General features: G+C 40.2%; 1 protein-coding gene across 7 annotated transcripts in view; it reads left to right on the forward strand.

The window, feature by feature from the left end:
* TNIP3 (TNFAIP3 interacting protein 3) overlaps nucleotides 1–15,609 on the forward strand; it is a 73,757-nt gene that overhangs the window by 33,020 nt on the left and 25,128 nt on the right. For 5 of the 7 annotated variants that reach the window (XR_014945896.1, XM_015861936.3, XM_085546920.1 and 2 more), the window contains exons 3-6: nucleotides 4,053–4,188; nucleotides 12,642–12,728; nucleotides 13,845–13,934; nucleotides 14,809–14,874. Coding sequence is in view for 6 of the 7 variants with exons in the window: in XM_015861936.3 (XP_015717422.2) it covers nucleotides 4,053–4,188; nucleotides 12,642–12,728; nucleotides 13,845–13,934; nucleotides 14,809–14,874 (379 nt within the window). In the remaining variant the exon portion in view is untranslated. The remainder of the gene's footprint in view (nucleotides 1–4,052; nucleotides 4,189–12,641; nucleotides 12,729–13,844; nucleotides 13,935–14,808; nucleotides 14,875–15,609) is intronic. The other 2 variants (XM_015861937.3, XM_085546921.1) reach the window with 1 other exon arrangement.

Here is a 15,609-nt window from a genome sequence, read left to right on the forward strand (position 1 = left end):
TCTGGTCAAATAATCAGTCAATTCAGAATTTTGCAATATATTCCTTGAGACTTGTCGAATTATTGCACCATTTCCACACAGCTATTACTAACTAATAATACTAATAATGTTAATATATAATAATACTGGAAAAGACAATAATAATACCTTGTCTTTCCCAGTGAAAACCAGGGAGAGATAAGAGCTCATAAAAGATATTGGCAGCAATACTGGAAATGTTCCTGGGATTCATACACAACTATTTGAATACAAGTATGTATTTCTTAGCTATGAATCTATGCGATCCATTGCAAGATGACTCATGAAATGGCCACAGAGCAGGCAATCAGGAGCTGGGCATGGCTGCTACTCCATTCGAGAAATGGAACTTAATGGGGTGTTGTGCTGTTTCTCTTGAACAGGAGAAGCTTGACTGTAAAGAAGTGCACTTGACTCTAATAGAAGCTGTTGATTTCCACGTCTCATGTTTCCTTTCTGATGCCATAATATTCCACTTTCAGTGATAGTTTGGGGCCAAAGCTTTGCTCTGACTCTGCTACACACGTAATTTAATTAAACTGTGCATGCATAACCAGCACTTCATAACATAACTCTTTGAGGACAGAATTGAATAGTTTATTTGATTGTGTGGCATTGATCTAGGTAGGAATTTTAGTTCCAGTCACAGACAAAGCACAGGCTGGTCACGTTTTTATTCTGACTCTCAGCTAAGAAACTGAGTTGCTATAAAAAGTATGCAGCTATTTATAAGTAATTAACCACAAAAAACCAAAACAAAAAAAAAACACCAAAAAACATTTAAATCCAGAAGTTAAAATAGCACAAAGATACATCATGGAGCATGAAGAAAGAAAAAAAAGAGAGAGGAAAGAAAAAAGAGAAAAACATCAGCAAGGTAAATACTAAGGGGAAATGAAAACATCTTTGTTACACAGCTCTAGCAGTGAATTTCTGCATTGAGATGGCAGCTCTCAAAAGAAAGAGGACAGACCTAAGGAATTTCTTGCTTTTGGAGAGCACAGCTGGAAGGATACTGACAACTATTTCAAGTGTTCATGACACAGAAATTATGAGTAAGGTTGTGCTCTTTCCTTTTCCTGTAAGCTGCTAAAACTTACAGTGAGCCACCACCTGCCTTTGTTATATCTGTCCGTGCTGCTTCCATCTCAGAAGATTTAATTTTCCCAGCAAACAAAATTAAGCACATAACTCACAATTTACAAAGAGGAGTTACCATAATACCTTATTATTGTCATCTTCTTTAACCATAACATGCTGTGTAAATGGGACCTGTTCTGTTTTGTTTGTTTGTTCTAGTGGATTGCCCACTTTCTCTCCATAAAACAAACAAACAAAACAAAAAAACCCCACAATCATTAATGAGAAACAAAATACCCAGCTTTAGGAAATGTTGATAGTGATGTAAGGTATTAAAGATGTTAACGGTGCACAAATATGTATGTGAACTTCACAATACCAAAAGTAGTCCAGGAAGAATTGCTTTCTGCGGCAGATATATGCTGTGTGCCCTCTGCTGCTCACTAGGGGAAGCTCATGTTATCATCCACAGCTGCCTTGTGCTGTGGTTGCTCTAATCTTTGCTCTCTTGGAGGGTTATTCAAGCACTTTGGGTCATCTGTGTGCTCTGAAGGTGTGGTATGTAAAATGCATCTAAATCACAGGTACGGTTAATTAACATTTTACATAATTCACAATAAATATACCCTTCCAAGTATAGAAGTAACTAATGTTCTTTTGAAATTCACATGGACAGTGGGGAGAGCTTCTGGTCAAAACACCCCGGTTTTAAGGCTGAGAGGAAGAAACAAGTGCACTGAGAAACCCAGACAAAGAAATTTATTTTTCTAACTTTCATGGTGATGTTGAAATACATGGGTATTACAGAGCAGCAACCAACTGCAGGGCTTTGAGTTGTTTGTGCTTCTCAGTCTTTTTCATTGCTGGATCTTAATCCTTTTCTTGCCTGTATTCTACTAAGCCCAGGAAGGAGAATGCAGAGTGAGAAAGGGAATTGCAGGAGGTACCAGGAACAGCAGTCTGTCGGGCAAGCTGCAGGAAACAGAGCAGAGTGATGAGCACTTCCTGACTGAAAAGAAGCACTTAAAGCCAACCCCCATCCTTACTGGGGATTTCCCAGCTTTATTCATGCTCTGATCTCAGTAGGCTGTGGTCAGATATCTCTTCTCATTGTGGCTGAGCAGTGGAGATGTGTGCAGCCTACCTCAGTGCACACTGCTGCCAAGATTGTTCCTCTTTTGCTTTCTTCAGAGGTGCCCCTAGAAATTGCTATTTTCCTTTAAGCAGTTGTTTTATTCTAAGCTGCTTTATTTCACTTGAAGGGAAACCTGACTGCTCTGACCCAGCCAGATGGGTGTGTTGTGCCAGCAGCAAATTATGGCCATTTGCAGCAGAGAGGTTGTGAGAAGCTAAAAGTGATATGCATGTGACTGCAACCCTGGGTAACGAACAGAACAGTCTTTGGTGAGAAGCTACATGTAGAGAAGAGTTTTTTTCCTCTCAGCTCTGTAAGCTGAGTGGAGCAACAAGGAGGAGAGCAGCTCTCACCTTCATTTGATTGTCCGTGCACAGAGTAAAAATGGAAGTTCTGAAAGCTTAGCCTGAAAGTGTTGGTTAGCGGTTTTAACAGCTGTCCTAAATCCCTCAGTGCTGCTCAGTAACATTTCATTTTGCTGTACTTAACCTCTCCTCAACTCTTCCCACGTTTTTAGGGCTTCTGAGGGGGCCGTAACAGCAATTTCTCCCCTAATGTAAATATCATTCATTCATACATTCTCCTAGATGTAAATATATAACTCTTTTTCTCTAAAACTGCACCACAAATGTTTGCTTCTGTGCCATAACTTCTCAGCTCTCTCAAGCACCCTCAAGTGCATCCAGTAGTTCTCTGCATGGCATATAACCAACCTAGTCTCACACTAGGCCAGGGGTGGGAATCCTAATGAGCTGAAGCTGCTGTTTTCCAGGGAGGCGTGCTTAGAGGGAAAGGGGTTACTGATGGGGCAGTGCAGGTGTTATGTAGATGCTTGAAAGCAAAGCCTCCAAAGAGAGCAGTTGATTGTGCCACCACTCCAGAACTCACTGTACAAGAAGCTTAGCAAACAGTTGCCTAAGAAGGAAAAAATTGCCACTTGCACTGCTATCTGGGATTTTGCAACTTTTTAGTGATACAGAAAAGGGCTGGTTTTCTTTCTCTAGGTTCCTTGTTTTCCTCCTGTAGTTTTCTTCTTGATAAACTGGCATTTGTGCTGACAGGGCTTTGTGGCTCCTTCCCAGTCCTGTGAGTGCCCAAAGCCCTGCTCATCTCCTCAGACCATAAGTGGAAGGGAAGCTAAGGAGCTCCAGGTTGTGTGCTGGCTCTGGGGAGCCGACCTTGCTCACAAAGCCAGCCCATCACCAGATCTGGCTCTACCACCCAAGCAGCAGGGAGGCTTTGAAAACTGCTGCAGGAGTTTGGAGCAGCTTATGAAAACGTGTGCCAAGAAAGCCCTTCTTTTACTCACTGGGACTTTAGCTGGCCATAATTCCCTTTCCAAGTGGTCTAACAAAATGCAGGACTCTTTTCCGTCAGGTACTCTCTTCCTTTGAACTCACTAGCTACACATAAAAGCTACCATATTGGTTTAATACAAACAATAAAGGAGTCGGTACAAGGAAATATTTTTCTGTATAAGTGAAAAGTCATGTAATATGTTCTAGTGAATGAGAACATTACATTATTGAAATGTTGTGGTTCTGTTCCCTGTGCAAAAGTCTGCCTACGCTGTAAGTCTAGCTCTTGAATCACACCCAAATATCCTGACATTATACTTGCTTTTTTTTTCTCTTTCTCCATGCTGTGGCTTCACAAAAGTAAGATGGTTTGAAGAGGCAGGATTATAAAGAGGAGGGAAATCAACTTTACGCATAGTGAGATAGTGATAGGGCAAGGATGACAAACTCTGTCTGCTGTCATGTTTGGAAGACAGCAGACAGATCTCCCTTCTTAAGTCTTTCTGCAATTTCTTTTTAAGCAGGTGTGAAAGTAAAGAGCTTGATGTTGAAATAAGGAACCTGATAGAGAGGAGTGGCACTTCCAAGTCGTGTGAGGACCCTGAACCTATTGCCCAAGGGAGTCTGAACCACCAGAGGACTTCGTGTTCCCTTAAGGTAAACACCATCCACTTTCGCAATTGTTATCTGTGAGAGCAGAACATTTTGGGCACGTTCCCTGCCCTGGTTATGCAGGAAACTGCTTGATTTCTGAAATGATGCACTGGACACACTCTGTTGTTGTTGTTTTTCCCCCCTGATACTGCTACTTTGCACAATGAAGAAGTTAAAATGAGAAGGTGCTTTTCATAATGTTTTAAAAGGTCAGCTATGGCCGCTGGTTCCATGTAGTGCCACCCCGTGCAGCCAGTTGTGCCTCTTTGGTATGGTGTATCCATGAGGCTGTGTGCACCCAGAGCGCTGATATCCCTTTTGGTTGTTGTGATTGGTAGCTGTGATTTAACTGAGGGTGCAAAGAGACGTAAGGAAGAGAGAGCTCTAGGAGGATTAAATTTAGATAAACAGGAAGAAAATGCTGAAGAGGAAAAATGATGATTTAAACCTGCATGTCTATGATTTTATAAACAGAAATGTAAAGCCACCTGCCAGGGCGATCTTTGCTGCTTGTGGTTGAAGCAGCAGTTAACAAACACGGCAAACATGTCCTAGGATTTCTTCTCCTCCCCTTGAACAGCAAGCTGCTTTTACCACACAGGAGGAAAAGGAAAGGAAATCCCTGCTTTCTGCTGACCGGGAAGGGAAGGAGAGGGAGGGGTGGAGGAGAGCAGCACTGAAGGTATGAATGCCAGTGCTCTGCCAGGAGGGATGGCACGCTTACCCACCGGTGCGGCTGCGCCAGGAGGAAAAAGAGATCTCTGAAGGCAGTGCCTCTCAGAATGATACAGGAAATGCACGAGGAGGTGAAGGAGAGATGACTTTTCTACGAAATACAAAATTACACACAGCTCTTTTCACATGTGAACCGCCATTTCCAAAATGACTCACCACCTCAGGGCATGCAACCAGGGCTCAGCCTGAGGAGATGCTGCAGGGTTGGGCCAGTGGGATTAGAAACAGAGAAACTACGTGGAGAAATGAGGATTTCCAGCCCCAGGGCAGGAACAAGAATGTAAAGTAGAAGTCAGTGCTGTACTGACTAGCATCAGGCTGTGCGACTGCTGGGCTGAACAGCAAGCACAACTGCTCTGTGGGAATGCCCAGCTCCCACTTTCTCTCTGTGACAGGAGGAGATGCAGGAAAGGATTTATGGGGTGTGAGGGGGAAAAAGAATGGCCGCACTCACTTCAACCACTTCTGTGGGGTGCTTCAGTCCTTCACTCAGAAAACAGTAGCACAATTCGATTCGTAGTACTTCTATAGTTTTTGCATGTATAGGACCTTTTCCCCCTCAGAGTATGTGCTTGTGTTGCTTGTGTAGCTTAAAGAAGAAAGGTTTGTGATATTTTCACAGTAGGAATACACTGGCTGTTTATTCATAGTACTTTTAAGTCAAAGAGATTTTCAGTATGCTGGTTGCTGACTTAAAGTGAGTGAGGCTCCAGCAATGTCAGAGTTGAAAACCAGGAGTCCACTTGCTGGATTGGGTTTAGGAATAAGACAGAAGTGATTTTAACAAACTTAGTATAATAAGTTTGTTAAAATCACTTCTGTCTTATTCAGTTATGAAGGTTATAAAATAGTATTTAAAAACAAGCAGAAAAGGTCAGTTTGTGAAATGAGATGCCGAGGTAGAATGAGGGGAAACCCTCAAACATAGAACATATACACTGATTAAAACAACTGGCAGTTTTTCATTCACATCTATTTTTCTATTCCCTTTTTTTTTCCTGCAACATCATGTTGCAGAGTGATGAGTAACAAGAGTCTATACAAACAACAAGGACTGCAAGACATACATGAGGGGTGTTTACCAAGGGCAGTGAGGGAAGATAAAGATATTCAGTAGAAAAGGGATAATGATACTAATTAAATTCAGAGGTGTGTCGATGTAAAGATTATTGGTTGAGATTAGTTGATTCCATTAAATATATTGTAATGCAGGAAAACCAAACTGCTGAAATAGTTGAGTGGAAAGTGAGAAGTTTAATGTAAGGACTTTCAATACTTGTAGTAACTTTGTTTTAAAACTCAAAATATCCTGCTTGCTACAGGTGTAAATTATTAACCAATTATCGTATCAGGAAATTGGCATTTTCATCTTCAGAACTGAGTTTGCAAAAGCTTAGGTACCTAAGGAGCAGTGTCCATGTGGTTAGCCTCACTAGTGATGCCAGAAAACAGCAGATAAAAGGGCATCGTTTTATTCTGTTCTAAAACAGAAGCCTGTGCGATGTTTTACTTGCTCTGTAGACACATCTTGCTCTAATTTTGTTTCCTGTGTATTAGGGAACTTATGTGAATCTGCACATGTTACTCTGTTAGAGGGAGTACGTATCTGAACAAGGCAAAATATTGAGGCCGATGTGCTTGTTTAAGGGAAAATCCCTTTCTAGTGCGTTTCTTCTGGTGAAGCACATGGACCAGCTTGAGACAGAAAGAGATTCTTCTGCTTTAAGAGCTGATTTTATTCTTCAACCAAAATTCCTTAATTTGAACCCTTTCACTATGCGCACCAGAATGGAGAAAAGGGGTTGCAATGGATAATATACCAGACACTGCTGGCTAAGTAACAGCTTCCAGAACAAAGCATTTGCTTTAGACAATTTTGTTCAGAGTGGAGCAGAAGATGTCAGAATACTTTTAGACATGATTCAAATACAAAAGAAAAGCTTGACCCAAATGTAAGCAAACAGAAGATTTCTCAGAAGCCACCAAATTTTAGCTGAGGTTCATCTCAAAGTAAATGTCACTTCTACCATTCTGAAGCAGTAAGATTAAAAAAAATCTCAGCACGTATCTGATTGATAGAGTAGGAAGGGGAAAAAAGAGGGATAATTTTACTGTTTTCTTGTAGTCAAGGAGAGGTTTGCTGTTACTTGACTGGCGCAATTTCTGGTTTCACTGCCGTGACTGAAGGGAGTTTTCAGAAGTGATGGAAAGGCTTTCATTACCTTAATCTGTGCACCTATTTTGTAATACTGTAACAGAAGCCCTTCCCAAAATAAAGATCCAGCACTCTCCAAAAATGAGAACTTCTAACTTCTTGTGGTGCTGATGCTTTCAAGAGGACTCAGCATTGGCCAAAGCTCTGAGGTTCCTGTTTAAATCTCATTGCAAGATTCCCAGTGATGACTAAAAGGCTTTTACAATCAGAAATGTTGGATCTTCTTAGAAGAAACACTGCAAGTAATCCTTATTTTAAAATGGGGGAGAGGAAGATGCCTTAAGGCTGATAATAACAGAAAGTACATAATTTCCTAGAAATAGCATAGCCATTAGAAAGGGAATCCTGAGCAGTTCAGCCCTTTCTGTGACTCTGAGGGTAGACAGATCCTGCACCCCCCATTCAGTCACTGCGAAGCTTTTTCCACACCTGGTAGCTGGCAGGATTATTTCTGCTCCTCGCAGCTGTTGGTCTGCAGGAGGTCCTGGCTTCCTGCTCACTGCCAGACATTCTGGGCAACTGTGCTCTGAAGCCACTGAAACTTTCTTCCCTTAATGTGCTCCAATGGGCTGCCATTAAAGAGCATCTCCCCATCCACCTTAGCTCTTAAAATAAGACAGCTGTGACCAAATGTGGGAGACAGACAAGCACTGACCATCACATTCATCAGAGCTGCTGAGTGGTTTTTGAGGAATAGGTGGCCAGTTTTGGTCTGTTGCCAATGCTTGTAGCACAGACAAAATTCTTAAGTGCCAAGGATGAGCATGTGGGTGTGAATGGAGAGAAGGAGTGTGAAGGGAGAGAGAAAGAAGGGCAAAGGTCTTACTAGGAATTCATGCTGATTCAGAGAACATAAACATTTTAAATTATGATTCACCTACCTTATGGAAGGTTTCAGGCTTACTCAAGCACCCTGCAGGGGAAGGTTCACTCACTATTGTACTTTCTTAGTGTCTTTCATTGTGTGCTGGTGCAGAGTTATACTGAGGGGAATGGCATGTGTGGGAATGAAGAAAGCATTCCTACTGAACGCGTAGGCAGAGGGGAAACTATACCAGCTCTTTGCAGAAGGAAAATGACCATTCTTGTATCAATTCTTAAGCCTCAGTACTTCTGGAGAGCAAAATCTGTACTGATTCGATTTTCTACATTTTCTCTTTAAGAAAATCTTTTCCTATGTAAGGAAAAGATTATTTGTGTTCAGCCCAGCAGCAGAAATAGCGACATTTTGTTTTCTTATGTGGGCCAGGTGTAAGAAATGTGCAAAGGGACTGACTTCCTGGAAAGAATGGGAATAGAAGGAAAGGGTGAAAAACAGATGAAAAAAAGCGTGCAATTCTAGAGCAAGTTCTTGCTCTAGAACACGTGAATCAGCCTAGCTAGATAAAGGCCTGCGTGGCATACTGTAGGAAGGCTGAAAGAATTATCAGGATGCTGACTGCTGTGGATGGGGACGAGGATATGTACTTGTTTGTGGAGAAGTTGGAGGTAGTAATACTGCAAGAGGTTTCTAAATTTGAACTTCTGCACTCACTGCCTATTCCCTGCAGCCTGCTTACTGGAGGTTTTTAAAGCGTAGCCAGTAAAAGGCATGACGAAGACTTCAGAGGAAGAGAAGAAATAGGGAAATTAAGGTTTGTGTAAGCATTAGGTAGGAATTTATAGCACTTGCTGACCAGTTTGTCAATGCTGTTATGTCACATTTAGTGAATTAAGTTTTTGCATGTGAGTGGCTGAAGTACATATGATTTCTGGGTTTTGTTAGTCTCTATTCCAAGAGACTCATTTTCTCTGCAAGCACTTTACTGCAATGCTACATAGAGTGCTGACTTGTGTGCCGTTACTCATGTGTATATGGCCTGTAGTCCTGTCCATGTCTGAAGTCCTATTCCAGTCCTTATATTGAGAGTTGCTCGGGCAGCCTCCAAAATTTACTTTCATGGTGTTTTGTGCAGATCTGTTTAGACTTTGCAGACCCCCTCTTCAGCTGTAATTTTCTGCCATCTCTGAGCTTCCCGTGGCTGTGTATCATGAAGTCAAATTTCACCCCCAACTCTTTAACTGCTCTGGGTCTATTGTCCAGGCTGGCAAATTGGAACAGCTTATTTAAAACATTGCTTGAATCTGTAAGCATTCTGCTTTTGTTTTAGCTTTCTGACTGCATTTTCTGTCTGGTCTTGAACTAGAATTTTCCAGGCAATTGACAATAGCTTATTTGATTCAGCAGTTTCAAGCAGCTTGTAAATATGTTAAAAATGTGTAGGGATTTTGTTTTGTTTTGTTTTTCACCCCTAAAGTCCCAGAGCTCTCAAGAGTCTTTCTTTCAAGGAGTTTCATAAATTCATCTCAAATTTCTGCAGTGCTATCATGTAATTAAGTTGTTTTACATTGTGTAGCGGTAAACTGATAAACAAATTTAGAAGCTTTATCTCTGCAAAAGAAAATGAATGTCATCCCCTCATCTTTTTTTTTTTTTTTTTTTTTTTTCCCCCCAGTGCCATTAAATGTTTTCAAGTAGAGGAAAATACTTTGCTTCAAACTCTCCCAAATTTTGGCCCCTGAGTTGGATTTCCTATCAAGTCTTTTAAAAGACCAGTTGGCTTAAAGCACTGTCTGAAGGAGCACTGTCATTATCCGTAAGAATGCTGAGCTTGCCTAGCTACATACTAAAGAGAACTTAATGTTGTCTCTATTCTGTCATATATTCAGTGAAATCCCTGTAGTGGAAAGTGATAGCTAAGAGTAAGATGGTACAAGTACAGTTGGAACCATTTTTAATATGTATGGACGGGCTGCAACTAATCAAAATCTCTATAGATTTCTGCTTGCGTCAAGATGTTTCTTGTTCAACTGAAATCTGCATTTTTCACAAAATAATATTAAAAATAATATTAACTTTGGAGAGGTTTTCATTAGTTGAGGCACAACAGGACTTTAAAAGAATGAGAATTAGATGAGCTCTCCTAATCCTCCTTGAGGTCACAGCCCTGTGCTATAATATAACACGGCAGCCTCTGAAAAGCTTTGAATCCTCCCGTCTGAGAGATAATTATTCACTTTCAGTGGTCATTCATGAGATCACTATGGTATTAACAATTAGGGATTTAGGGCCCTGATATCTACCCAGCTTTCCACATAACAGTTTTGAACTCATTGGTGGTAACAATCACCATGTGAATTCCAGGGTCTTAGCCTCACCCTCTCTTTGGAATGATTTGGGCCCCAGTATCTTTCAGGTGGGAGCTGTGATTCACAAGCAGGTCTGAGCCCTCAGTTTGCTCTTCTGTCCCCACTGCAGGAACTGCTCAGCACCTCACCTGGAACTCTGCAGGTTCTGTTTCCATGAGTTTATAGTGTTTATGGCTGTGGCAGGGACAGCTGAAAGCAGTGAGATACAGTGAGAAAATGAGAGGTAGTGGCTGTTAATGTCATTTGTGTTGAGTGACGTTACTCTCTCAGGCAGCAGCTAGCTAACTTTTGACTATTCGTGTGCAGTAATTTCGGTCCAGAAAATAGTCTTCCTCTGTCTTGGGTGTGAGAACACAAAATTATACAGACGCCCAATTAATGGATGCTGCAGAAGTGACTGTGACAGCCCCAGACTGTGGGTGAAAGGGAGATATTATTCACTCACCAATCTGACACCACCATCTGGCTGATCTTTAGGGCTCGGTTGGTCTATTTTCCCATGTGTATGATAGGTCTGTTACCTAGGCTTTTGCTTTGAAATTCTAAGCTTTGATATGACATAAATGTCTGACAGTGATATTGCAGTGCTGGGTCTCGTTCTAAAAATGTGTGATGCTTCCTTCCTCTTCCTACCTCACTGTGGGGATTTTACAGTTTTACTATTACTACTTTCCCTCATGTAGTGTGATTTATTTATTCATTTTAGAAGTTGGCCTTACCATGAGCCTGTTTCCAGACGATAACTTTCTTGTTTCAGTTAATTTGGCTTTGGACTTAATTTTGCTTTGGTGGTGGAGAGATTTACTTTGTTTCATAGCCTGACAGTTGCTGGCATATATCTACTGCATTATATGAATTGTAGGAGAAATTTCAAGAAACACAGTTGTGGAAATTGCTACCGTGTAATTTATCATACCTAGTTTTTCCTGTTTTTAAACCAGTGCTTACATGGAAGGAATATGTACTCAAAGGCTGGTTTTGCTAAACATACAGATGAAATGCTTTTGTTTTTTGATGGGTAGAATGGCTCCCATGTAGAATCCTAAAGTATCTTTACTAAAATAAAATGTGTCTTTTAGCTTCTTTCTTTTATAACCCACAAGTTTTGCAGGCGCTCCACAAAAGAGAAGACTTGAGAACAGAGTCAGGGTTGGGAGGATATATTTCATGTGCAAATATTTTCAAACAGTAGCTCTCTCCCAGACTGGGTTTTGTAGTTTGGAAAACAGAATTTGCCTCATCACACATTCTGAACTAGAAAGCTGGAATGTGGCTAGAAATTCCACCATTTCTCAGGATTACTTGAGTCTGATTAATGCCATTTTCCAAATTGAAAGGTCTCTTGAAGAATATATTATTCTATGTTGTATTTCACAGGCCAGTCTTTATTTGCTTTTCAAGCAATGGAATAACTTCTGCCCTCACTGAAAAAAAGGCTTCAGACCCAGGGATCCACAATAAGGAAAACAATTTTTCTTTCATCTTTCCATATTGAATTCATAACCAGTCAGAATTCCAAGACTGAAGTCAGTTATGCTTTGTGCTTTTATATTTTCTCTTCACTTTGTGTGTGAAGTCTGTGGAAATTTTTTCCTTGTTGATCTTTCCTGTGAGTTTAACTTGGTAAGGTCAGCCTCTTTTTCCACATGGGAAACTAAGACATAGGTTCAAACTATTAGGACTTGAGTACCTTGATGCTAGAAGTGTGCTTAGAGTTACTGACTAAAACTGCAAGTCCTTGAGATCAGAACAAAATCTGACATTTTGCATCTTTGTGCCACCCTTCTTCAAGAAAAAGTAAACCAGTTTTCCAGTTAAGGTGCTCCCTCTGACATCCTGGTTTTTGTATGGGTGTCCTCTTCCTCGTAGCTGTTAACATCACAGCCTTTCTAAGCATGATTCACTAATTTTATCTATCATGATAGTTCACACTGTCTTACTGTCACTCAGTATTTACCATACTTATGTAAGTGCTTTGTTACATGTGAAAGCAGGGGTAGAAAACCCTGCTGTGTCCTACTTGCTGAGAAAAATGTACCCTTCTTTCCCTTACACATGTAACTTCCTCTCAGAAGCAAACTGTCCAGTCAATTGCAATTTACATACAGAGCACTCTGTGCTGCCTTGGCTGGTGCATTAGTCATAGGCAGTGTGCCCGAACCATTCTGGGAAGTCCCAGATAGGAAGGAGGAAAAGCTTAAAATCAAAATTCCACCACCTAGTCCTCAGTCCCCACTGCTTCCACACACAGCACTTGTGTTTCTCCTGCATTTCTGTGCGTTTTCCATCATCTTTTGTTGCTCTTCTTCTTTCAAAGACCTGCAGTGAAGTGAATGCTCAAGGCCATCTTGAAAGCGCATGGGCAGATGTGAGTGAGATGGAAGCTCCAGCAGATCCGCTAGAAGTAAGTGAATGTTTCAGCTCCCTCTGAAGTGGAAAACAATCAAAAACAATTCAACACATGAATAAGTCAATTGATGGACATGTAATTGTTTTGGATGCATTAATTTGAATGTGTTGGTGAGCTTCTACAGGAAGAGAGATTAATCGTTTTCTTAAAGTCAAGTGCTCCAACATTAGAACTGGCCATGGGGTAAATACATGGTCAGGATTTGTACCTATGAAAAAAAACCACAACAAAGATATTCTATGTTTTTTTTCCCATTGGTGTTGGCATTAAATTCTTTAGTTGAAGAAAATAAATTTTCTTCGGGAGTCACAAGATCTCTGAAGTGCTCACACTTATTCTATGTTTCTCTCATTTATTGATTAGAATTCAGACTAGGGAAATAAAAATATGCCTGATCTGATGTAGTGTATTTAGATGAACATGAACATTTTTTCCAGGCCAATTATCTTATACAAATGCATCACTTGTATACCTTTGTAACAACCCATAGAATCTTCTTGAAAATTAAATATGTGGCATTGCCATTACAGAAATGAGGACATAGCTTCTGTTGTCCTGCATGGGTATGAGTTTTATGGAAGAACTGCAGATTGGGCTGATTTTCCTAATTTCTTCAAATAGCCAATTCATTTTCTCTGTTGCTTGTTTTGAACCCATTGTTTTAAAGATGATTGCTCCAGGCCTGCAAACACTTACCGGGTGCATCATTACTAAATATTCTAGTTCTTGTAAATGAAGGGAATTGCTTGCGCCCACTTTTAACTTATGCTCAATTTCTGTGACTTGCAGTATTTGTAAGATGATTAAAAACCTTTTTTTGTGTTCTGCATCTGAGATGGTGCAAATAGTCATAATCCTGTTTATTTTGGAATCCATTTGCAAAATGTCTTTAAAGCACAAGCCAAGCAAGGTTAAAGCAGATGTATGCTTCAGAATCCACTGCCAGAGAGTGTTGAGGTGCTGAAATCAAATACAGTGTAAGAAAATGTTGCTGTTTCACATTCTTTACATGTACATGTAGCAGGGTGAATGAGAGTTTTATTTGATAATATTGACTTGAAGAGAGGATGCTGAAAGCATTCATTTTAAGCTCTTTTTTTCCCCCTCCAGTCAAAGCACATATTACCAAACAAACAGAAGACTGTATTAGCTAACTCTCAGGAACGACTTATCCTCTCACTGGAAAGACAGAGGCAAGAGGTAATCTTGAATTTACCTACTTTTAACCTTTATTGTTATAATCTTTATACATAATAAAATATTTTGAGAATCACCTCCAAAATCAAATTGTCACCTATTATAGATATGAATCCAGAAAAGCAGAGATTTTTATGTCATAAAGGGCAAATTTTCTTAATGATCTCTATGGTGAAGGCCACAGAATCACTGTGAGTGCTGGCAAATGGAGTCTTACTCACAGGCAGCAGCAAACTGGAGCGGATTTCTTGCTGAGCATCCCATATCCTGGATCCTGTATCCTAAAAATCAAAATGTTTCTGAGAGGCCTCTTTGGCTTTCTTCAATAAAAATACACACACACACACACTGATTTTAGTTGTAATACTTGCATGAAAGTTGTTCACAAGACTTCCCTGTCTTGCATGCCTGCTATTTTTCAGTTTAGTGGCACTGAGAAAGGCAAGCAAGCTCTGCACTCAATAGTAATTGCAATTAATAGGCATGTTCTATTCACTTTTTGAAGCTGGTGGCCTTCTAATTGCAAAATACCTTTATGTAACTTAAAGCAGACTAACAAAAAGTCCTTGGCCATGTAGGAACTGCAGCTTGGGAATTTGTTCAGAATTGCTAATGATCCACCTATAATTTATTGTATATTTGCATGTTTTCTGATTGTTACTTCCTGTATACTCATGTTCTATAACTGAAATAGCAAATAACTGACAGATGGGCCATAAAGTTTGCCAAACTTTCCACCTGCTTTCTCTGATATGAACTGGCCAGGTAACAAAGAGATTGTGAACATTCATAATTAGAGGACCAGAATGCCAGTCTCTTCTATTTATTGACAGTGTTGAAATAAGAGTTATTTACTGTGACTTCCTGATAATTGCAGCTTCTGGAGGTGAACAAGCAATGGGACCATCAATTTAGGACCATGAAACAGCTTTATGAGAAACAGGTAACAATGTTAATTAGTTCTATTGGAATATGAATGCTACCTACTGCTAGTTATGCTTAAAAACCAGCCAGACGTATTTATAGTGTGGATCTTTGAAGGGATAGGGGCAGAAGGCGTAATATTTACTTTGTCTTTTGCGCAGATAGGTAAAAATACTTCATCACATACAAGTGAAGATAATGCATGCACAACCTTCAGTGGGGTAAAATAGCATGAGAGCAGAGAAGCAGGCCATCTCTCTGAGTAGGGAACCAGGCTGGACGTGACAACAGAGATCTTCCTATCTTCCAAAAGGGCACAATTCAGAGCACAATTAACTGAAAAGTAACTTGTGGTGTCTCACGTGTCCAGCCGCTGATCCACATCACTACGTATCTGTTGGTTCTTGTCCCACCTCTCGTGGTACTTACCACTCTGGCTTATTAATGGAGTGCTTGCAGTTTCTTTTGATACTCCAAAAACCAAATCGCTTTGTAAGCTGACACTTCTCATCTCTTATTTCCTTCTATGAGAAGGAAGTCAGATGAGTGACCTCATGTGCTTATCTGGAAAATTTTCTCTCTAATATGTTCCAGTAAGTTATTCTGAGATTCAGATCATTTCTTCCTTGATTATTTATTTATTTATTTATTTATAATTTTTATTGATTGATTGATTCATTTATTTATTTTCCCCAAGGAGGAGAAGAATTCAAATGACTTTTCCTCATTTATTATCATACATTTCTGTGCCCCT

The sequence above is a fragment of the Coturnix japonica genome, chromosome 4 (genome assembly GCF_054131305.1).
Source record: "Coturnix japonica strain WE chromosome 4, WE-NBRP24, whole genome shotgun sequence".
Classification (NCBI taxonomy): domain Eukaryota; kingdom Metazoa; phylum Chordata; class Aves; order Galliformes; family Phasianidae; genus Coturnix; species Coturnix japonica.